At 41.2% G+C, this 23,471-nt stretch overlaps 1 protein-coding gene across 1 annotated transcript in view; it reads right to left on the bottom strand.

Moving 5' to 3' along the window:
* Nucleotides 1-23,471, bottom strand: part of SAXO1 (stabilizer of axonemal microtubules 1) — a 101,523-nt gene that overhangs the window by 23,903 nt on the left and 54,149 nt on the right. The window contains 1 exon segment of the mRNA XM_041763919.1: nt 4,186-4,365. Within this exon segment, the coding sequence (XP_041619853.1) occupies nt 4,186-4,365 (180 nt within the window).

Raw genomic sequence — 23,471 nt, 5'->3', positions numbered from 1 at the left:
GAAAAGGGACTGGCAGAAAGAAAAACAGTCTCAGAGACAGAAAAAGTATTTGAAGAAATAATGGTCAAAATGTCTCCAAATTTAATCAAAGATACACAATATCAAATACTCTGAAATTGCCCAGGCAAGTCTAGTGCTGAGATTTCTTTCTGCATTTTTTTCGTGATTCTTGGACCAAATCTACAGGAGGGGAGTAGATATATCCCCCAGGGGTGTAGCTCTGGGTAGAGAAGTATGTATTTAAACAGAAAATGTGTAAAATTCATGAGTAGGGAAAGATGTAGGCCCACTACCAACTTTCCTGCTTTATTCCTGGCATTTGAGAGGATTCCAAGTGCCTTTTCCCTTTTAGCTCTTCCTTCTGCCCCCCAATTCCATACAGTTTAACTACAAGTTTTGTCAATAAATGAAAAATCTATGCTGCCAACTTGCTGCCCTTTGCCTTTGAGCCAAACCTATCAAATCAGAACCCCATTCCATCTTGCTTCCAATGCCTCCTGTTCACTCTCTACATGGTCCCACTCCCCTTAGAAAAAAGATGTAACATCATCTTGAAGACTTACCTCTTTCCTCTCAGGTTATCCATTCCGCCATCTTTAGGGATCTTCCTTAGCTAACAAAATAATGTCCCAGAATGGGGCCCAAGTGTTTTACATGGTGACATGCCTAAGGGGAAATGAGGCTTGAGGTGCAAACCTCTTATTCATAAATTGATCTCCCATCTATCCGAACTAAAGGCAGATCCTATGGAAGAGAATCGACAAGGGCTGCAAGAAACTGCTTCATATGAAGAAGGGCTGAAAATCACAAGCATTCCCCTTATGGCACCTGCTGTAAATCCCTAAGATTTACAGTTAGTAAGAGTTGTGTGCAGCTGTATCCATGCCTCATGCTGGGATGATAACCTTTCCAGAAACCAGGTGTTATTTGTGTCTGAGCTTAATCACCAGACCTAGCCAAGCCCTGAGCCACATGACTTTCATTCGCCAGGTGGCAGCCCCATGTCCAATTTCAGAAACGAAGTTGGGTCCCTTTACGTATAGAAGTGGGTGGGATATTCAGGTAATAAGGGTTCCAAGGGCAGAGAAGTGACAATCCATGCAGTTAGGGCAGTGTGCAAACACAGAGCTGACCCATACCTTCCCCCAGAAGCCTCTGATGGAGCACTCAGACGAGGACTTCTCTACATTTCTTATATAGAGTAGTTCTGCTGTATATTCAAGTATACCAGCCAGAGTCCCTGCTAAATTTATATAGTTCAAAAAACATGGTTGGTAAAATCGTGTATTTGTTATTTATCTCAATAAAATCTCACTAGAACTTTTTTTAAAAATGAATCCTGAGAGGGACATAGTTTTGTTCTCAGTGTATGACAACTAGTGCCTGCAATAGCAGGCATAGGGCTGAGATATGATGAACCTGAGGTACGGGTGAGGGAAGAGATGCCCTCTGTTCATTTTCCCCCTGGGTTCTCTCTCTCTGGGAAAGAACATAAAGGAGAAGAGAGAAGCATTTCTGCTCATCTTCCTTCCCATGGGCAATCTTGATCCTGCTATGCATTTTCTTTTAAGGCCCTTATGGTCATGAACAACTTGTTTTGGAAATTCCTTTTGTGTCTGCAGTCCTCCAGTCTGGCCACATTTTGACATGAATGATATTGTTACCCTGGCTCTGGCAGGGACAGAGGGAACTTCTGGGTGATAAGTTTATGGCTTTAAGTGACATGAGGCAAGGGTAACGGAGGACAGGTCAGAGGGGAAGTTTTTGTTTTCACAAAGCACCATCAGAAGGCAGGCAGGCAGGCATGTGGGGCTCCATCTGGGGACCTCAGAGCTAGGTGACGGTGCAGGGCTTCTGCTGCAGAGAGGATTTGTCCTCAAACTCCTAAGCTTGTGGGCAACAAATAAAGAGCAACTTTCAGCATCCAACCCTCAAAGCATCCTTCTCTGCATTTCTGGAACAGAGAACATACCCCTAATATGACATCTGAAGCTGTCCTGTACTTCACATTTCATGTGTGGCTCTCAATTTCCTGCAAATTGAAGAGAGGAGAAGACCAGCACCTAGAGGCTGAAATATGATATTTGCTAGCCGTTCCTCAATGCTACTCTCATCTTTTTCTACCCATTATATGTCTCTTATACATATGCTGTGGACTCTTCATCAACAATGACCATGGTATCCTACAAGGAAAAGCAATGCTTGGGAATGGTAGGAGTCTCTCCCTGTGGTCTTCAGACCTTAGGATCTAAGAGTGCTGTCTTCTTGGTAAAATGAAGCTCAAACTCATATTATTTTATAAGCTATAGGTTGAAAACAGGTTACATAAAATATGTTTTTAATACTCGGAAACAATGTGTTTAAACCAAATCATGTAAGATATCTGTCTAGCATAAAAGTGACCTGATTCAAGTCATGCATCAGACAAGGCCCTTGACTACCCCCCAGCCTCAAGCTGTCCCTGTCCACCGCTTCCCACCACAATCAGGAATCCTTTGGCTTCATTTATCTCTTCATCGGTCTTCTGCTTCATAACTCATACATGGACTTCCTTTGGATCTAGAACATAGCAGCTTTTTTGTAGGAATACTTCATGCCCTCAACCTACAATCTCAAAAGAGGACGTATCCAGGCCCATCCTGGGGAAACCCTGGAGGCAGAATGAATTAGAGCTGGTCTGCTTCACCTGAATCATCTGGGACCTTTACTAGGAAAGCACAAAATTATGAGCAAAGGGGAAGCAATAGGAAGAAAATTTAACAGGTCTTGAGTCCTGTAAGGCTATGCAGGGCTGTGCTGCAGCAATTTACATACTCTAAGATCTCCATCTCCCAGAAATCCAGCCCTGTAGGGATGAGGAATGCGGAGGCAGAGAAGGCATCCTTCTCAGGTCTCATCTGAGGACTAAGTATACAATCCCGCACACCACTCAACTGCCTCAAAGATGTTTCCACTCCACCGAGTCACCAATCACAGGTCGCCACCCAGAGGTCACTAACCAAGTTGTCAGTGGCAGATTCTGCTAGTCTTGCAACACGTAGGGCAGACCCGAAATTGATTAGTTTCCCCCACCCTCTAATTATGGATACCTCTGCAACCCTATTACACTAAGCCAGGTAGTTCAGTCTCTTAACTAAAATCTCTAAAGAAATCTGAGTTTGCATATCAAGAGCAATTTAAAAGGAAATACCATTGACCCTTGAACAATGCAGAGGTTAGGGATGCTAACCTCCTAGGCAGTCAAAAATCGCATATAACTTTGACTCCCCAAGACAAACTGTCTACTATTGACCAGAAGCTTTACCAATAACAATCAATTAACATATATTATATGTGATATGTATTATATACTGTAGGCTTACAAAAAATAAGCTAAAAAATGTTATGAAGCAAATCATAAGAGAAAACATATTTACAGTACTGTACCATATTTATTCAAAAAAAATCCACATGTAAATGGACCCATGCAGTTCAAAACCATATTGTTTAAAGGTCAACTCTAGTCTTTGTTCATTCTTGGGTAACATTCAAGGGGATCTCAGTTCAAAGTCTGCAGCATAATTTCCAAACAGTTCCCTCTTTATCATCAAGTTTCCATTCACCCCTACCACCATCACTATGCTACCCAAGCTGACCTGGAGCTTAGGTGTCAAAGTCCAAAGCTCCCTTTTCAGCAGCAGCCCAGTCATCATTTCATCCCTTTATACTTAACCTCCAACTCTTTGCCATGTAGATAATTTTAGCCTTCTTCACCCCTAGTAACCATTTTTTCTCTGTAAGAAGAGGTTGGGAAAAACTGAGCAGGCTAACAAATGCATGATTTCCTTTCTGAGATACAGTATATTGATATTAAAGGCTTTGGTACCAGGGGCATCTGAGTGGCTCAGTGGTTGAGCATCTACCTTTGGCTCAGGTTGTGATCCCAGAATTCCAGGATCGAGTCCTACATCAGGCTCCCCACAAGGAGTCTGCTTCTCCCTCTGCCTATCTATATCTCTGGGTCTCTGATGAATAAAATGTTTTTTTTTTAAAAAAAGGCTTTGACACCATACATTGACACTGTACATTGATGCACTAATCCTGTATACTATATTAATATTGTTTATACATTAGTGCTGGACATGTATATATACATATGCATATATTTATTCAATATATTCTTAAATTTATTCTACTTGCACTCACCTTGATGTGGTCAGGCCTTCCATGGGGATGGACCCTTTCTGGTACTCCAGCTTGGGCTTGAAGGATTCTCTGGGCAGGTAAGAGTGATAGAGAGGGTAGTTCTCGGTATATTCGGAGAGAAGACATGGTTTCTCTATTTTATCATAAATCTTGGTAGGGAGATGTGGACAGTGATGCCGTCTTAAAAAAAAAAAAAAAAGAAGACACGAAGTTAGGTCTGCTACCTTCTTGGGAAGAATACATCCAATATGACAATGCCACCTCCTCAAAAATGGGACCCCAGGATTTAAATTCAAGACTGCTGGCCATGAAAATAGGAACTTAACTTTCCTTTTCTCTACTAAACTATGAAGTGGCCAGAATTTTTTTTATGATGTATAATGGCAATTGGTTAATCATCAGAATTCCTTAAATCATAAAATTCATAAAATTGCACACCAGCATGCCTGATGTTCAACCATTATAGATGCCTGTTTAAACAGGAAATACTTCTGGACCATAGTGGGTAAATCACTGTGGCCACGACCCCTTTTGAGTGATACTCCCAGCTGGTCTCCCAACCACCCAACCAGTTAGGGTTCAACACCTGACCTGACAGTATGCTGCACAGCTGTGCACTAACCCTTTCCTAAGTGGCTGGTTCCTGTGTCAATTCAGAATGTCACCTTTCCATACAAGTGGCATCACACAGAGCAAAACTACCTCAATTCTGAGTACACTACACACCATTGACTATGTGAACCTGTTTCACTTTGAGAGCCTGGCTCATCTTTCAGATCTCACCTCGACTATTGCCTCCATAGGAAGACTTCACTGGCTATCTTCTACCTAAGGCACACCCACCAGCCCTCCACAGCACACAGGATCTCTCATCCCAATGTGTGCCTTTCCAATCACTGACTGCTGTCATTGGCGGGTTTTTTGGGGAGTTTGTTCATGGTCTGACTTATCTATCAAGCTTAGTACCTTTTCTATCTTGCCTACTGCTACAGCCCCTTATCCTCCTCATATACACAAGCTATCAATAAACAATTACTGAATAGATGATGAAATGCTTAAATTATTAAATAAGTGTTATGCCTCATTACACAAATAGATGATAGAAAATAATTTGAAGTTATAATCTATGGTGAGCTTTCTGATTTTACACACATGGTAATAAATAAACCTTATTATTATACTTAACACTGGACAAAGGGTAACTATTTGAGCTTTCAAAACCTGAGCAGTATATCAATCTTTCATATGCCCACATACAATTATTTTAAGATTTTTTTTTATTCTTCATAGAGACAGAGAGAGAGAGAGAGAGAGAGAGGCAGAGACACAGGCAGAGGAGAAGCAGGCATCATACAGAGAGCCTGACGTGGGACTCGATCCAGGGTCTCCAGGATCACGCCCTGGGCTGCAGGCGGTGCTAAACTGCTGCACCACAGGGGCTGCCCCCCATATACAATTCTTACAAACCAGCTGGAGTGTCTCTTGTCTTCAGGTACCAGCACATTAACAAAACTGCATATTAGTGATTTCCAACTTCCTTCTATTGAGGAATGGCATAGGATGGCATATTTGTAAGCTTTTTTATACTAATTTTAATTAGAGAAACTAAAATACATGGTATTCTGGGGCAGCACATGGAGAGAAAGGAACAAAGAGAGAACTCATCACTGTTTTAATCTAAAGCTGTTTTCCAGGCAACATTTCATAAAACTTGAGTTGTCCTTTTTTAAAATGCACATCATTGGCATTTCATGGACCAAGATGATTATGTATTTCACATTTTATATATTTAATAAAATATGCCCTAATCATAGGTATGTAAGTTGATGAGTGCTTTAATCTTCTGTCCACTCAAGAGACAAATGTTTGCATAGTAAATAAAATAATCATACCCCTTGCTCTGTAAACATTAGATATTATTACCATTTCTATGTTCACAATCAGTCCAATTATCTGAGTTTTCAATCTGAACCAATTAGCACCTTATCATCTTGGGATTCCTACAAACCTCACATCAAAAGCCAAGAACTACTGGCTACCAAAAATACCCTTGCAGATATATTTTTTTCATCCACACCCTGAGAAAAAAGTCAAGATTTTATAAAGAATAACTTCGGTTCAGGCACTTGTAATAAAATCGACTCCACAGGCAAAGCAATATTTTCCCTTTCTCCAGTACCCTTGTTTTTCAAACCAGTAAAACTTTGTTTTTATATAACCCCTCCTTTCCATAATGTTACTTTTAATTTACAGTATAAAGACTTATTCCTAAAGAAAAACGAATTTAATGGCAAAATACTACATTGTGATTGGTATCATGAGAGGGGATTTCAATATAGCAACAAGCTTCCACCCAGACACAGATGTTCCAATGCAATGTTATCTATCTATGGGGAGAGGGGCGGGTTTTATTTGACTTGCTGCTAGTTGACGAAAATCTATCTCACTTTGAATATCAAAGACTCTTATTTGGAAGTAAATGTTTCACTACCTGTCTGCTCCTAGGGTCACCTCTTTTTCCTTACCTGTAACCCAAAGGTTACCAAGTCACCAAGCACTGTATCTCCTTGTTGGTCTGCCCACCGCTTTCTTAAAAGGGAAAACACTTCAATTCTTAATTTTTAGCAGCCCTAATCAGCGATTAAAGAACGTGTGTGGAATCACCATGCTTGGGGTATTTGAAAGTAGACCTGACAGTCATGAACCAAAGAAAGGAGACCTCCTCAAAATCTCTGATACTTGTATTGTTTTAGATGCTGCTGGGGTCACTTTGCCCAGGAGTGCATACTGGGATCAGAGTGGATGGGGCTGCTAGTCAGAGAAGGCAAAGGGGAGGAGGTTTCTTTATCAGAACTCTCTTCTCTCAAGTCTTTGCACTCCAGAATTTACAAAAGGACCACAGAAAAAGGAAATAATCCTGACTTTTTTTTTATATTTAGTAAAGAGAATAGTGGAGACATTTTAAGAGAATACACTATCATAAATAAATAAAAAAATAAAAAAAAAAAGGGGATCCCTGGGTGGCGCAGCGGTTTGGCGCCTGCCTTTGGCCCAGGGCGCGATCCTGGAGACCCGGGATCGAATCCCACATCAGGCTCCCGGTGCATGGAGCCTGCTTCTCCCTCCGCCTGTGTCTCTGCCTCTCTCTCTCTCTCTGTGACTATCATAAATAAATAAAAAAATAAAAAAAAAAAAAAGATTTAAAAAAAAAAAAAAATCTTAAAAAAAAAAAAAAAAAAAAAAGAGAATACAGAAAAGGTTAATAATAGTTGAACTCTGAGCATTGGCTCCAAGCTAGAGCCACAGAGTTTTAAAAATTAGAATTAAAAGGGTGGAGAATATCTGATCCAATGTCCTCACAATGCTGATGAAAAAAATCAGAAGCCCAGAGAACGACGTACACAGCCCAGCCATGGACAAAACCTAGTTTTCTTTCATATCTGAATGACCAGATTCATTTCTTGACATCTAGGTCTCAAGGAACCCTAGAATGGATGAAAGAATTTCAAAAATATGACAAGTACCTCTAGCATAGCACCACCTGATAGAGATAGAATGCAAGCCAACTAGGAGAGCCACATGCATCATTTTAAAAGTTCTAGTAGTCACATTAAAATGGTAAAAAGAGGTAAAATTATTTTTAACATTTTATTTAATCTAATATGCTCAATTTCAACATATAATATAAAAATTAAAATATTTTGCTTTCATACTACATCTTTAAAATCCAACAGGTGTTTTCCATTGACAACATATCTTAATTAGGAATACCACATTTTGGGGCCCTGGATGACTCAGTCAGTTAAGCATCCAACTTTTAATTTCAGCCCAAGTCATGATCTCAGGGTCCTGAGATCAAGCCCCGCATCCAGTTCCCCACTCAGTGCAGAGTCTGCTTGAGATTCTCTCCCTCCCTCTCCTACCCCTATTTCCCTCCCTGGGCTTACACACTTGCATGCTGTGTGTGTGTGTGTGTGTGTGTGTGTGTGTGTGTGTGTGATCTTTGGGGAAAAAAAGAATATCACATTTCAAGAGCTCAATAGCCACATGTGGTGATGGATTCTCTATTTGGAGATCACAATCTAGAATTTGAAGGGACACACAAAAGAACTGCCAGCACTTGGCTGCTGATTTTCCCTGCAAGTGGATGCCTTGAAAAGATACCTAGAAATATTTTTCTTGACTAATACTGTATTTATCTCCTCCTTGGACTCTCTGACCTGCCTTCCTATGACATAAACAAAGGCCTTAAAAGACATGAAAAATTTAATTTTCCCTAATTCTTCTCACGCCAGAGAGCCAACCTTCAGTTTCATGCACCTGTGATGCTCTCTGGAGCTGCTCTCTTTCCTGCCACTTCTACTTTTGCAAAATACTTCTCCTTCTTTGAGGCTCATCTTGAAAGCCGTCCCTACCACCACTACCACCACCCCAGGAAAATACTAAAAATGTCACTGCACTGTCACCAGCTATGACTCATTCTCTTCTGAGTGTGAATGGCTTTGTGTCCCTCCCTCTTTTAGGACACTTTCTATACTGCCTTGCACAGGCATCTATCTTATGAACTCTCAGGTCAAGAATTCTCATTGCTGCAAACACAGATATTTACCATGTTGAAAAGCAGGACAATTCTTCCTGCCACTGACAAGCAGCATGAATAATAGCTAGTGTAATATAACTTAGGACTTCTCAAAAAAAGAAACTTCTAATAGTTTTTTAGATCATAACCTGTTTGGTCTGGCTGGAACCATGAAGATACAGAAGAGAAGAAAAAGAAGATTCCTGCTGTGTCAGAAACCCTTAAGAAAAGTGAAGGAATTTCACAGAGTTGAAGATCAAGCATCTGAGAAAAAAGTTTGCCCAAAAGATGCTTTTAAAGGCAAGGAGGAAGCTTGCATAGGAAAAAAGTTTGCCCAAAAGATGCTTTTAAAGGCAAGGAGGAAGCTTGCAAAGCTAAGCATTACTACAAGGAATACAGGCAAATGTACAGAACTGAGATTCGAACAGCAAGGATGGTAAGAAAAGGTGCCAACTTATATGTGCCTGCAGAACCCATGTTGGCATTTGTCATCAGGATCAGAGTTATCAGTGGCATGAACCCAAAGGTTCGAAAGGTGTTGCAGCTTCTTGGCCTTCACCAGATCCTCTATGGCACCTTTGTTAAGCTCAACAAGGCTTCAGTTAACATGCTAAGGATTGTGGAACCATATATAGCATGGGGATACCCAAACGTGAAGCCGGTGAATGAACTGATCTACAAGCATGATTATAGCAAGATCAACAAGAAGCAAATTGCCCTGACAGATAACACATCAATTGTCTGATCTCTAGGTAAATATGGCATCATCCGCAGGGAGGATCTGATTCACAAAATCTATACTGTTGGAAGACATTTCAAAGAAGCAAAGAACTTTTAATGGCCCTTCAGATTATCTTCTCCATGCGGGGCAATGAAGAAAAAACCACCCATTCTGTAGAAGGTGGAGATGCTGGCAACAAGGAAGACCAGATCAATAAGCTTATTAGAAGGATGAACTAAGGTACCTACCATGATTATTTTTGTAATCTGGTCAGTTAATAAATGACTACTTTGAAATGGGAAACAAAAACAAAACAAAACAAAACAAAAAGATAATGACATGTTTGTAAAGAGAATAGCATCTATGGATTTCAAGGACTACTCTTGCCTCTACCATGGCTATCCAGGCCCCCCCCCACACACACACACACACCCCGCAGAGCCTAGCCTGGCATGGCCAATGAAGAAGGCTCTCTCTCACTCTGGGAGGCAGTACACATGGCAGAGAGGGACTTTGGAGGCGGGAAGGTCTGGTTTCCACCTCTAGCTCTGTTGCTGACTGCTTATATAATGTTAAGGATTTTTTTTCCTTAGTTACTTAACCCTTCTGAATTTCAATTTCTTCCAGATCTGGAGATAACTTCTACTTAGTAGGATTATGTGGATTAAATCAAATACTGGAGGTAAAATGCCTAGCCCAGTCCAAGGCAAGCAGACTGAAATTAATGGGCTGTTTATTGAACAATTACTATCCACCACATGGGCTAAGAGTTTTCTATATTATCCTATCTAATCCTCACAGCAATGCTGTGAGCAAGACACTATTATCCTCATTTTAGAAACATGGCACTGAGACGTACGAGGTGTTATTTTGCTCAAGGCCACATAGCCAGGCTGCAGTGAAATCAGGGCAAAAGCCCCAGGTCCTCCGCCTGATTCCAAAGCACATGCCCTTAGTCATGTACATATACTCTGTGGTTTCCAGGGATGCCAGCCGGCACCAAATACCTCGGTTTCCTGGCTGTTCTGGGAGATTTAAGGGCAGGCAGTTAACAGGCAGGGCTTACACGTGCCCCTTCCCCTTTGCTAGACTCAGAATCTTCCAGGACAGAATATGCTCTCTCTCCCAAGGACTCTGAAACTATCCTAATACAAACCAACAAATACATACAATTCCGAATGCTCTTTAAAATTCTGACCTTCCCATGGCTTCTTGGTCTTTTAGCTAAGATCAAGGGTAAAACTCTGACCTTCCCACGGAACTTCGATATTGTCTGAAGAAGAACAAATCACTTAAGTAATAACAGTAACAACCAGGAAAAACAAAGAATGTGAGACACCGGATCCAGAAGGCCCCACGAGAGCAGCCAACTCCACAGCTTCATCATGCAGATGTGGCCACTGAGACCAAGAGATGCTGAGCTACTACTACCTAAGGTCACACAGCTGGTCAGCAGCAGCCTGCACCCCAGGTCCCACATCACCTCCCACGTAATGGACTTCCAGCTACCATCCAATCTAACACTCAAAGTTCACACTCTTAAAGGATTTGCAGCCCATTTTTCCTTTTTCCCCAGTAGTTAGGAGCCTGTGACCTGTAACAGCTGCTGTGTGAGGGAAGAAAACAGAGCAGAAAATGCATTCTTGGTCTAGGAGAGAGGAAGCTGCCAGGGATCACCAAACCTCCAGTCATAAAAGTCATTCCATGCTGACAGTTAAGAGAAAGAGTCCAGGGAACTTTTAAAAAGGAAAGAAATAAAGAGCCCAGAGTGTCTAGAATAACAAAAACCGTAAGTTCCGAGAGGCAGGGTCTTCTCAGAGAAGAACCCATGTTTCTAGAATGGTCTTCTCCCCAAACATGAACAGCTCACAAAGTCAAACCAAGTAGCTTCTGGGAAAGAATATAGCCAGTGCTTTTCCTGAAGCGCATATTATCTACCTGCAGTAATTTATAAACTTTCAAAATTTTTACCAAAATTTCTTCCCTTGTATTTATAATATACCCAGAGAGGCAAATAGACAAAGGATAAGGCTTTTATTAACTGATACATAGGACCATTTATATTTCATTCCAATCTTGAGACCAAAGGATTCATATTCCCTACCTACTTCTTCTCTATAGATCTTAAAAAGAATCAGAGCAGGGGCACCTGGGTGGCTCAGTTAAGCTTCCAACTCATGATTTCAGCTCAGGTCACAATCTCAGGGTTGTGAGATCAAGCCCCGTGACAGGCTCCATGCTCAGTGCAGAGTCTGCCTGAGATTTTTCTCTCTCTCCCTCACCTCTGCCTCACTCACGCACATGCTCTAAAATAAATAAATAAATAAATAAATAAATAAATAAATAAATAAATAAATATCCTTAAGGAAAAAAAAGAATCAACATTGTGAAAAGTATGAGTAACTCCAGCTTATATTCTGCCCACGGTGCTAGGGATGTGAGCAGGGATTATAAACTAGAACTTTTTGGTGGCAACTCATCTTTTGGCGGATCAGATTCTGCGTGGCAGAAAGCAAGGCCAAAACCTTAAATCTATGAGGGAGAATAAGCAACCTGAAGACCATTTGGTACAAATATGACAGATGCAAATGATGAACCAACCAGCATCACCTTGGGGGCCACAATGAAGAGATCCTGAGATCACAACCAAGTTTAGGGAGAAAGATCATCTTGATTGAGTAGCCATGTCTGTCAAGGATGCCAGGCTAGGGAAGTGGGGATGAGCGGGTCAATCAATCAACAAAAGGAAAGGAAAGAGAGGAAGGGCATTCTGGTGGAAATGCCCACACACCTTTGAAAATGGTGCCTTGCTGGAATGAGACATTTGGAAAACATCTGGAATGACAACAAAGCCTTAAAAGTATAAATGAAGTCCTGAGAAGAGAAAGTAATAAAAACAAGGACAAAATCTTGAAGAATACTAGGTTTAGGAAGCAAGACAAAAAAAGTTTCAGGGCAGTAAAAGAAAAGACATATAGGTCAAATGAAGAAAAGATTTAAGTGTTCAAAAGTTATATGCCACAGAAAAAAATCAAAAGGTCTGAGGGCAGAGAAAAAGACATCTCCTGTGTTGACCAGATAGCAGCTTTAGTAGAGTGATGGGACCGGAGCCACGGAATTGAAGCTGTGGAAGTAGAGGGAGGGAAGCCACCACACTGAAAAATCTGGTAGCAAAAGTAACAAGAAAAGTTGAGCTCAAGAAACTACCCAGGAAATACATAATAACTGTGAACTATGTGATCATCACCAGGAGGTGATGGCTAGAAGTCCAATCATCTTTGTAGGTAAGGGAACAGATTAGCAGACAGGGATTCTTTGATGAGCACAAATAACTGATGGAGCCAGAATCTAGGCTACAAAGAGGATGTGACTGAGGAAGGAAGGTGGACGAGGTTCAAGAGGCAAGATGAGAAGCAAATCAGCAGCATCAGTCTGATGGCTTCTACCCAGAGTACAAGGGCACAGAGAGAAGGAAAGTAGATGAAATGGGATGGCAGCCAGAAGAGAGTCAAAGTGTACACTGGGCACTCTGAGTGTGCAGAGAAGCCACTAGAGAACAATGCAGACTTGCTCCCAGAAGTTGTGCAGCTGAAGACAGGGCACACTAGGCCCAGCCGGCCCGTGTCACTGTCAGGACTCTCTGGAACAGTGCTCAGCTCTCTGGGGGTAGCTCTGACTTGGTAGATGAGAAGCTAAGGAACTACGGGACAGCAGGAAAGGAGCCCTAGCAGGACATGAGCACTCAGGCTCAGTGGACGGAAGGGAAGTCAGCAAGGGCCAGTGGTCCTTGGGAGAAAGTATAAACAAAGCCTAGAAATTGGTTTTAAAAAACAAATCTTTGGGGGCACCTGGGTGGCTCAGTCAGTTAAGCATCTGCTTTCAGGTCAGGTCATGATCTCAGGGTCTTGGGACTGAGCCCTGTGTTGGGCTGTCTGCTTAGCAAAGAATCTGCTTCTCCCTCTCCCTCTGCTGCTCCCCCTGCTTATGTTCTCTCTGTCAAATAAATAAACAAAATCTTTTAAAAAAATTTTTTGAGCCCTGTGGCAAATCTCTCTCTCTCTCTCTCTCTCCCTCTCTCTCTCTCTCTCTCTCTCTCTCTCTCTCACACACACACACACACACACACACACCATATTTTGAGCGGAATTACAAACCCAGATGTGAAATCTAGAATTATAAAGGTTTCAGAGGAACACACAAGAGAATATCTTTGTAACTTAAGGGAACACAAAGATTTCCTGGAGAAGTCAAGAAAGTAGTAATTATAAAAGAAGGAATTGGTTAGATATTTGTCAAAGTCAAAACCTGCTCAAAGATATCATTAGAAAAGTAAGCAAGTCACCTATTTGGAAACAATATTTGCAAAACAGCTATCCAGCAAAAGACTGAGATCCAGGATATATAAAGATTAACCATAACCCAATAAAAAGACAAAACAACAACCAAACATTTGAACAGGCACATCATAAAGGGATATGCAAATGGATAATAAACCTATATAAAAGTGCTTAAAATCATGCATCATCAGGGAAACATCAGGGAAAACATGCATCATCAGGAAAAACATCATCAGGAAACATTAAACCACAGTTAGATATTACTACACACACACAGAATGGCTGGAATTACAGACTGACAAAAATGAAACAACCGGAATTGCCATGCATTACTGGTAGGAATGCCATGTCTATTTGGCAAAACGTACAGCCATTTCAGGGCACCTGGGTGGTTCAGTTGGTTGAGCCTCCAACTCTTGGTTTCCACCTGGGTCATGATCTTAAGGACGTGAGATCTATCCTTGCATCAAGCTCCATACTAGACATAGAGTCTGCTTGGGATTCTCTCTCCCTCTCGCTCTGCCTCTCTCCCTGGCCTGTGCTCATTCATGCTTGCTCGCTCTCTATCTCTATCTCTATCTCAAATAAATAACTAAATCTTTTTTTTAAATGTATGGTTGTTTCTATGTGTACGGCTACCTCCTCATCCAGCAATGCAATTCCTAGGCATTTATCCAAAAGAAATAAAAATCTCTCATCCACAAAAAAACAAAAAGTTAGTCAAGAATGTTCATAGAAGTATATCCACTTCACCAAAACTAGAAACAGTCCAGGCATCCATCGATGGGAACACAGGTAAACTATGTTACGGTCATTTGATGGAATAGTACTCAGCAATAAAAAGGAACAAACTACTTGCAGTCACAGAACAGCAGAGATGAATCTCAAAAACATTTTCAGTGAAAGAAGAACCAATCAGAAGAGTACATACTTTACAATTCCATTTAAGTGAAATTCCAGAGCAGGATGAACTGATCTTTAGTGGGGGGGGAAAAATAGACTGTGATTACTACTGGGAGCAAGAGAAGGAAATGACTGGGAAGAGAAATGTAGGAATTTTCTGAGGTGTTGGTAGTATTTCATATTTGATCTGGATTTGGGTTACACAGGCACTGGAATTTGTCAAAACTCAACAAATACCACATCAAGATTTGTGAATTTCATTGTAAATTTACCTCAAAGAAAAAGGACAAAAATATTAATACTGCTGTTAATGATAGGAATGCTGAACTATTAAGGAGAGAACTTTGCTGATTTATGTGATTTACTTTGAAATACATCAAAAAAGATGAATTGATGACTGGATGAGTAAGATGAATAGATGGAAAGTTACGTCAATGTTAACGATAGAATCCAGGCAGTGGATATATAGCCATTCACTTTAAAAACCTTTTTAACTTTGTTGGATGATTGAAATTTTTCATAATGAAATGTTAGGGAAGGAAAAGTTTCTGAAATTACCTGATTTTTTTTAAAAGATTTTATTTATTTATATTTGAGAGAGAGTGAGCAAGCATGGAGAGGGCGGAGGGAGAGGGAGAGAATCTCAAACAGACTCCACACTGAGCACAGAGCCAATGCAGAGCTCAATCTCACAACCTGAGCCAAAAACCAAGAGTCAGATGCTCAACAGACTGAGTCACCCAGGTACCCCTAAAACTCCCTAATTCTTTTTTAAAGATGTTATTTATTCATGAGAGACACAGAGAGAGAGGCAGAGACATAGGCAGAGGGAGTTATGCAGAACTCGATCCCAGGACCCCGGAATCATGACAAGCCAAAGGCAAATATCCAACCACTGAGTCACCCAGGTGCCCCAAATTCCCTGATTTCTAGATGTGATCACAACATTGTGGTTATAAAGAAACATCCATACTTTCAGAGGTGAATAAAGCATGTAGGGGTGAAATGACAAGATGTCTGTTAACTGGATGAACCAAATGTGGCAAAACCTTGATAATTACTGATGCTGGGAAATGTATACATAGAGTTCGGTTGATCATCCTTTTTCTTTTTTTCCCCCTCTTTTTTTTTTCAGATTTAAATTCTTCTAATTAAAGAAATATTAGAACAAATCCCTAAGAGGTACAGCCTACACGAAACAAGTGTGTATCTGCTTAAGCAAGAGTTCCCTTGAGGCTAATAGGGCTTTAGTCCAACCACCTGGGACAAAACAGGATTTTGATTTAAGCTGATGATAAGTGCAGAGCCAACAACCAAAGGAAGCTTCCCTTCTCACACTCTGAAGTTTGTGTCAGCTGCACTGGGCTTGTTCCCACATGGCCTTTCAGTGTCCTCCAGCCAAAAAGCAGCAAGCTCACATACTTAACTGGAGTTTCACTGTCTTCTTAAGAAATCTATTAAGTACCCTGTGAATTTTGGATGAAACCAGACAGCTGTGCTTAAAAAAATCTTCCCAAGGCTCTCTTTCAGGCATTGCAAAAACAACCAAAGCCTCTTTAATCTCTATCTCAGAATGACAACTGTCCTCAACCCACCACCACCTCACCCCTTCCCAAGACTACTTTGCTTGCCTGGCACTCTGTGGTCACTCTTATCATATCATTTGTCCCACAACATTAAAAACTGCTTATTGGGCTGCACAGGTAGCTCAGCAGTTTAGCACCGCCTTCGGCCCGGGGCATGATCCTGGAGACCTGGGATCGAGTCCCACATCAGATTCCCTGCATGGAGCCTGCTTCTCCCTCTGCCTGTGCCTCTGCCTCTCTCTCTCTGTGTGTGTGTCTTTCATTAATAAATAAAATCTTAAAAAAAATAAAAACTGCTTACTGCTTATTTGCTGCCCAGAGTAGGCTCCCCTTTTTTGAGGGGGTGGTGAGAAGGGGTATCTTGTTCACTATTTTGTAACCAGCTAAGCACAAGACTTGTAACACCTACATGCTGACGAAAATGTTTTTGGATGACTAGATGACCAATTTATAAAACGCATAGAGTTCAAACAACTATTCCCCATGGTCTTATTCTTCCTACAGCCCTACAAGCTAAGCAGGACAGAAATTACTAACCCCCTTGCAACTTCCCAGATGAGGGAGTGATGCCAGGGGGCTCAAGACTTGGTCAATCTCACAGAACCAATCAGTGGTAAAACCAGGACAAGTACCAGTTTTGCTGACTTCTCAAGAGATGCTCTTTCATCATATCCAGTTCCTTTCTGAGGAAAATTCAAATTAATCATTCAGAATCCAGGACCCTTTTGCTCCCACAATCACAGAGCTCAGAGCTCAGAGTTAGAGGCTGGGTGGCCTCTGACTTACAATGTTTAAGAGTGAATGGTACCCAATGAGCACAGATCTTACTCAGAAAGCAGGGAGAGTCTAAAGTTGGATAAATGCCACCACCCATAAAACCCCAGATGTTTGGCTTGATGTTTCAACATGTTAAATGTCTCATATAATTAATTAAGGTAGAAAGACAATAGTTATACTACTATACGCTATGTCAGTTTCCACTAGCCAGCTGACATCCACCACCATGCATGTATTAATTTGTATCATACTTTCTCCCTCCACACATGCCCTTTTCTTCATTTTGCATAAATAGCAATGAAGGGCTATGTTTTCACAGCCCCTTTCTTAGAGATGATCAGGGGCTGGCTAGGATTACTTGTGAGCAGTCATCCTCGAGGTCAGATTACCCAACACTACAGTAGATCATAAAAGACTCCTGCTTTTCTCTCAGCTTCAAGTCTGGGGAAAGAACTGGAAGTCCTGCATGAGTCTATAAATAAAACACCAGCCACCAGCAGAAGTGTACTGCCACTACTCTTTACCTAAACCTATGGACATGGGCATCTACCCCAGCCCTGGATTTTAGCTTTGAGTTTCAGCAGGTGAACTGGCAACAGCTTGAGCAAAGGTCCATGGAGCAGGACTCCAGGCACAGCTGTCTTCCATTTCCTTCAGAACAGGACCCCAACATCCCATCTCTGGGCTACAATCATGTTTTTATGTCCTACACAAAGTTATAAAATGGCTAGGAGCTGTCAAGTGCCTTATGAATTGCTGTGAATTACCAGGTACTTCACAGTATTTATAGATGTCCCACAGCCTTGAGCCCCAAAACTTGGAACTGAGGTATCTTTAGCCTCCACATCAGATTTTCTTTTTTTTTTTTTTTTTTAAATTTTTATTTATTTATGATAGTCACACAGAGAGAGAGAGAGAGGCAGAGACACAGGCAGAGGGAGAAGCAGGCTCCAAGCACCGGAAGCCCGATGTGGGATTCGATCCCGGGTCTCCAGGATCGCGCCCTGGGCCAAAGGCAGGCGCCAAACCGCTGCGCCACCCAGGGATCCCTTTTTTTTTTTTTTTTTAATTTTTATTTATTTATGATAGTCACACAGAGAGAGAGAGAGAGGCAGAGACACAGGCAGAGGGAGAAGCAGGCTCCATGCACCGGAAGCCCGATGTGGGATTCGATCCCGGGTCTCCAGGATCGCGCCCCACATCAGATTTTCAACGCCAAAGGCTCAAGGCTCCCTCTGTCAAAGTCTCTGGGGGCTTTTCTTTCTCTAAACATGGACAGGTCTCATGCTATGGATAATGGAGAAGAGATGGCTTCCATCAGTTCTCTCCTAACCTCAGGCTTTCCATCTGAGTAGCCACAGAAAGGAACACTTTGGTCCTTCAAAGCAGCAAGCGGCAGAGCAAGACATGCACACAGATCTGAATCTAGTAGCCGTTGCCTCCTTCCGACAGTGAGGATTTTCTCCACCACTCAACTCATTAGCTACCAACTTGATCATTAACTTCATATTCCCCACACCCCACTGCGGCTTGCTTGAATTCTCAAAACCTTTGGAATTTCAACTGATACCAAAATTTCAACAGCTGTTATATCTTCCATCAAAAAAGATTTACATTGCTAATCTACATTTTTTCTCTCTGCCTCTAAGGAGCTTTTCAAAATGTGAGCCAAATCTTCTATAATGTCATTAAAGTGAAAGAAACGTAATTTAAACAATGAGTGGAATGATTGTAGAAAAACTGCCTCATTGCACTAAATTTATTCCTCCATGTACCATAAATATTTTTAAATAAGCATTTGATTCTTAGAGACTGAAGTCACTATTCTAGACACCCCCACCCCGCTCCTGCCAAAAAAAAAAAAAAAAAGCAGGAGGCTGAATTTTGAGTTTAATTATTACCACTGAACAGCTGCAACAAAATTATTTCACTGTGCTGTGTTCATAATTCATTATGTCAAAGTGGTCTCTGATTTTGTTAATGATGTTTCTCTATTTCTCATGTTTAGCTTAAAGGGAAAATTTTTAAATCGCCTCTTTCTAACTGTACTCTCTCAATATATTCTTCTCTCCAGCAATTAAAGTTTACTACTAGGAACTTTATATGGATTGTGTGAAACACACTCATTCAATAAAATCCGATGTTATCAGATGTGTTAACAACAACCTGCTTATCTCTGAAGAAATATCTTGCTTTATATCGATTGCCCAATAAACAATAACAGAAAATGCAGGTTATGCTTTGTTACTTGACAAAGATATCTAGCATAAAGAACCAAGTTGCAGAAATCTTTTTTTTTTTTAATTTATACGTTTTAGCTAAAATCAGAACTTGTTAAACCCCTTGGGCTTCTGGAAGAATGTAGAGGATTTAAAGAGCATTTCTTACTGGACCTCCCAGATGCTGGCAAAGGTCTAGGGAATGAGGAGGTGTTAGGAGAGAACAGACAGATATACACACATGATGGGTGTTAAGTCCTTTCTTGATTTCTAGTAGAAGATACCACTTCTTTACAGAAAAGAAAATTCACAAAAATAAAACTCTTGGCTCTCAATAATCATCTTTTTTTCATCTCCCATCACAGAAGAAACAAACACCATACAGTTCTATCAGACCAGCTGACAAATGTTCTCCACGGGACCTTTGCTTTTTGTTCCTAAACACATAAAATGTGTGTACTAGATTTGTGCACTTTCAAAGAGAACAAGATGAGTCATTAACATTTAGAAAGCACTATCATTTGTTAAAACACTATGTGCTGGGCACAGATCTTAACTCTTTATGCATATCATCTCACTTAATCTTCACAATGACCAAAAGGCATAGAAAACACTTCAGACCTGAGGTTGTGAGTAATGCTGCACAAAGATCCTGGAGGCCACAGAAGACCAGATGTGAGAGCCACACGAGGGCATTCCCAAGGAAGAGGACCTGTGTCTCCATCTCTGACCCTCTCAGCAGCCTGAGGGGTCAAAGCTAGGCCTCCCCCAGCTTCTACCAAATTCCATCCTTCCTCATATTCTCAAGCCTCTGCTTTTCCCCGTTTCTTTTTCTCCCTTTTGTTTTAACGTTACACTAAGCCTTGAGGCCTTCAGGATCCAAGGTGGAGACCATTTCCAACCCAGAGGACACTCTAGAAGGCAAAGCTCACTAGAGAACACAGTATCAGCAGTCCTGGGTGCTGGTAATTTTGCTCTCCGCAACCAAAGAAAAAGTGAAAATTCTAGTCCAGGAGCCTTCTCACAGACTGCAACCAGGTTATAAAGCCACCCCTCAGCAGCAAGGGTTGCTGCAAGGTAAAGAGTCTGGCTTCTCAGACACCATGGTAGGCACCAGGCAAGAGAGATGGGGTTTGGACAGTAATTTGAGGGCTACCCAACAGAATCTGTTCTCAAAATGATTCTAACAAAATAAGGTATATTTATGTATTGTCCCCATAGTACAGGCAGTTACCATGCTAAGGGTTATGGAAAACTCTAATGAGGAGGATAACAGGTTTGTTGTTTTTTTTTTAAATTTTTTTTTTAATTTTTTATTTATTTATGATAGTCACAGAGAGAGAGAGAGGCAGAGACACAGGCAGAGGGAGAAGCAGGTTCCATGCACCGGGAGCCCGACGTGGGATTCGATCCCGGGTCTCCAGGATCGCGCCCTGGGCCAAAGGCAGGCGCCAAACCGCTGCGCCACCCAGGGATCCCAGGATAACAGGTTTTTAAGTATCCACTGAACTAAAACCATGCCTGTGTATTTACACTATTAAAGAGGAATCACTGATTCTAAAGCACTGACACCTTTAGACTAACAATCAACATCATTGCCACAAAGTTGTACATTCCAGTAGAGTTGGGCAGGATGTCATGGAAAACTGCAAGGTAAATGGAATTTCAGAATACACATAGATGTGTGGGAACTAATTAGTATGGATTATTGCATTGTATTAGCTCTAACTAACACACACACACACACACACACACACACACACACACACCTCAAACAAAATGAAGGAGCCAAAGCCCAGACTGTGCCTTGCCCTTGTTCTCATCATTTCACCTGCTGATTGAAGGGGCCTCATGTGCCCAGTGTGCTGGAGGCAGACAAGCCTCATCCTGTAAACTGACTCAAAACCAGAGTTTTCTTCAGTGCCTCTGACTGCTTGAGTTGATTCCCCGCGCTGGTCCCTTCCCTGTGAAGCCTTCCACAACTCCTTTCAAGGACACAAAAAACACAGAAACTTCCTAGATAGAGTAGATCATTGGGTCTTACCTATCCTATCCTCATCCTCTAATGATCCTGATGTAACATTCACAAACTAAACGCTGCACAACAGTTAGTACACTTACTTCATTTGTTCATTTTCCTGTGTATTGATTCATTCATACAGCATTCACAAAGCTCCTGTTGCATGCCATGTACGGTGTTGGGTGTTCAGGTTAGAAAGAAAAAGTACATATTTCTTGATAAAACACACATGTATTACTTCCTATGTCTACTTCTTGACACTGGTGCTCAGGAGAAGGGGCCCCTCGTGCCGATATTGGTGACCATGTGTATGGAGGTGGCAGACAGAAGAGGCCACCAGAATAGTTAGGAAGACTAGTCACATTGAACTAATAAGTAAATATATGAGAATAAAAGAAGCCTGCTCTTTCACTGAGTAGGAATTTGTAAAAATGCCTGAGATGTTGGATTGAATTGGAAGTATTGGCATGAACTGATGGGTTTTTAATATATAGATATAGAAATGCTTATATTTCTCTAATTCTGGGTATGTGTATAATACACATACATTTTACAGGCAGGCACATGTATGTGAAGCAATGAACACAGTCAGCAATCAGTTTCTCAAGATCATCCTCCACTAAAAGGAATCAGCTGTTTGAAGAAAAGTTGATTTCAGGATTGGGGCAGGAAAAATACAAGATAAACCTAGAACAACTTGTATCAGAAAGTAAGAAAATACTTAATAAATGATATTATATATATCAAGACCATATAAAGGGCCAGCTTGAGGGAGCTCAACCTGAGAACAATTTGGGAATTAAAATGATAGTTAATGATATAATCCATTGAATTAAATAGAACCATGAGTCCATTTGAAATAAATATACATAGAAATGGAGAAAGGTATATTCTTTCTTACAGTAGAAAGTAATATGTTCAACAGAAATGAGGGAAACTGATCATCCCTAGGTGGTAACCATGGTGGTGGTGGATGCAGGTGGGGGTTATTACCATGTATACATTACCACGTATAGCCATGTAACCATGGATACTGAAGCTAATAGGTGATGTTTTGATGGGGAACAGTATAGTGATATATTACCAAAATACCTCCCCATAGTCATCAACTACAAGGGAAAAATGGTGATTTCAGTGGAGACATCTAGCAGATCCCAGATGATCAAGGTTATCTCCACCGGTGATAAGATAGGTCATCGTGTGTCTCTTGATGAGATGCATCAGGAAGAACTCAGCAGCATTTCTGTGGTTTCCTCCCAAAAATGACTCGACTAAGTCAACTCATGAGAAGATACTGGATGGACTCAGGCAGGACAGCCTGCAGGATGAAAGTCCCATCAAGGGGATGAGACACAGGGCAAAGAAGAAAAACAATTCCAGATTAAAGGATACCAATGAAACGTGGTAACTAAAAGCAGAACATGTTCCTAGATAGGATCCTGGACCAGAAATGAATAAGAGGTATTGTTTGAATACTTGAGGAACAGAATGGGGACTGGCAGTTGCCATAGGTTTATTTTATCAAACACAACCTCCTGACTGGGAGAGCTGTACCATAATGCAGGAGGAGAAGCCCCTGGTTGGGGTGGTATTAGGGGTGATGAGTCATCATGTCAGAAAAAGATGTGTGTTGTGTAGATGTCCACATGCATACCCAGAGGGAAAGAGAGGAGGACCAGACATTGAGGTGAAATGTTAACAATGAGAAGATTCCCCAAAAAGTTGAAAATAGAGCTACCTTACAACCCAGTAATTGCACTACTAGGTATTTACCCAAAGATGCAAATGTAGTGATCTGAAGGGGCACCTGCACCCAATGTTTAAAGCAGCCATCTCCAATAGCCAAACTATGGAAAGAGCCAAGATGTCCATCAACAGATGAATGGATAAAGAAGATACAATATACATATACAACAGTATACTACTCAGACACCAAAAACAAAACAAAATAAAACAAGTGAAATCTTGCACTTGTAGCAGAATGGATGGAACTAGAGAGTATCATGCTAAGTGAAATAAGTCAATCAGAGAAAGATAATTATCATATAACCTCACTCACATGAGGAATTTAAGAAGCAAAACAAGGCAGCCCCCGTGGCTCAGAGGTTCAGTGCAGCCTTCAGCCCAGGGTGGGATCCTGGAGA

Source organism: Vulpes lagopus, chromosome 7, assembly GCF_018345385.1.
Source record: "Vulpes lagopus strain Blue_001 chromosome 7, ASM1834538v1, whole genome shotgun sequence".
NCBI classification, from domain to species: domain Eukaryota; kingdom Metazoa; phylum Chordata; class Mammalia; order Carnivora; family Canidae; genus Vulpes; species Vulpes lagopus.
The sequence above is the reverse complement of the archived record's forward strand: the minus strand, read 5'-3'. Positions and strand labels throughout refer to the sequence as shown.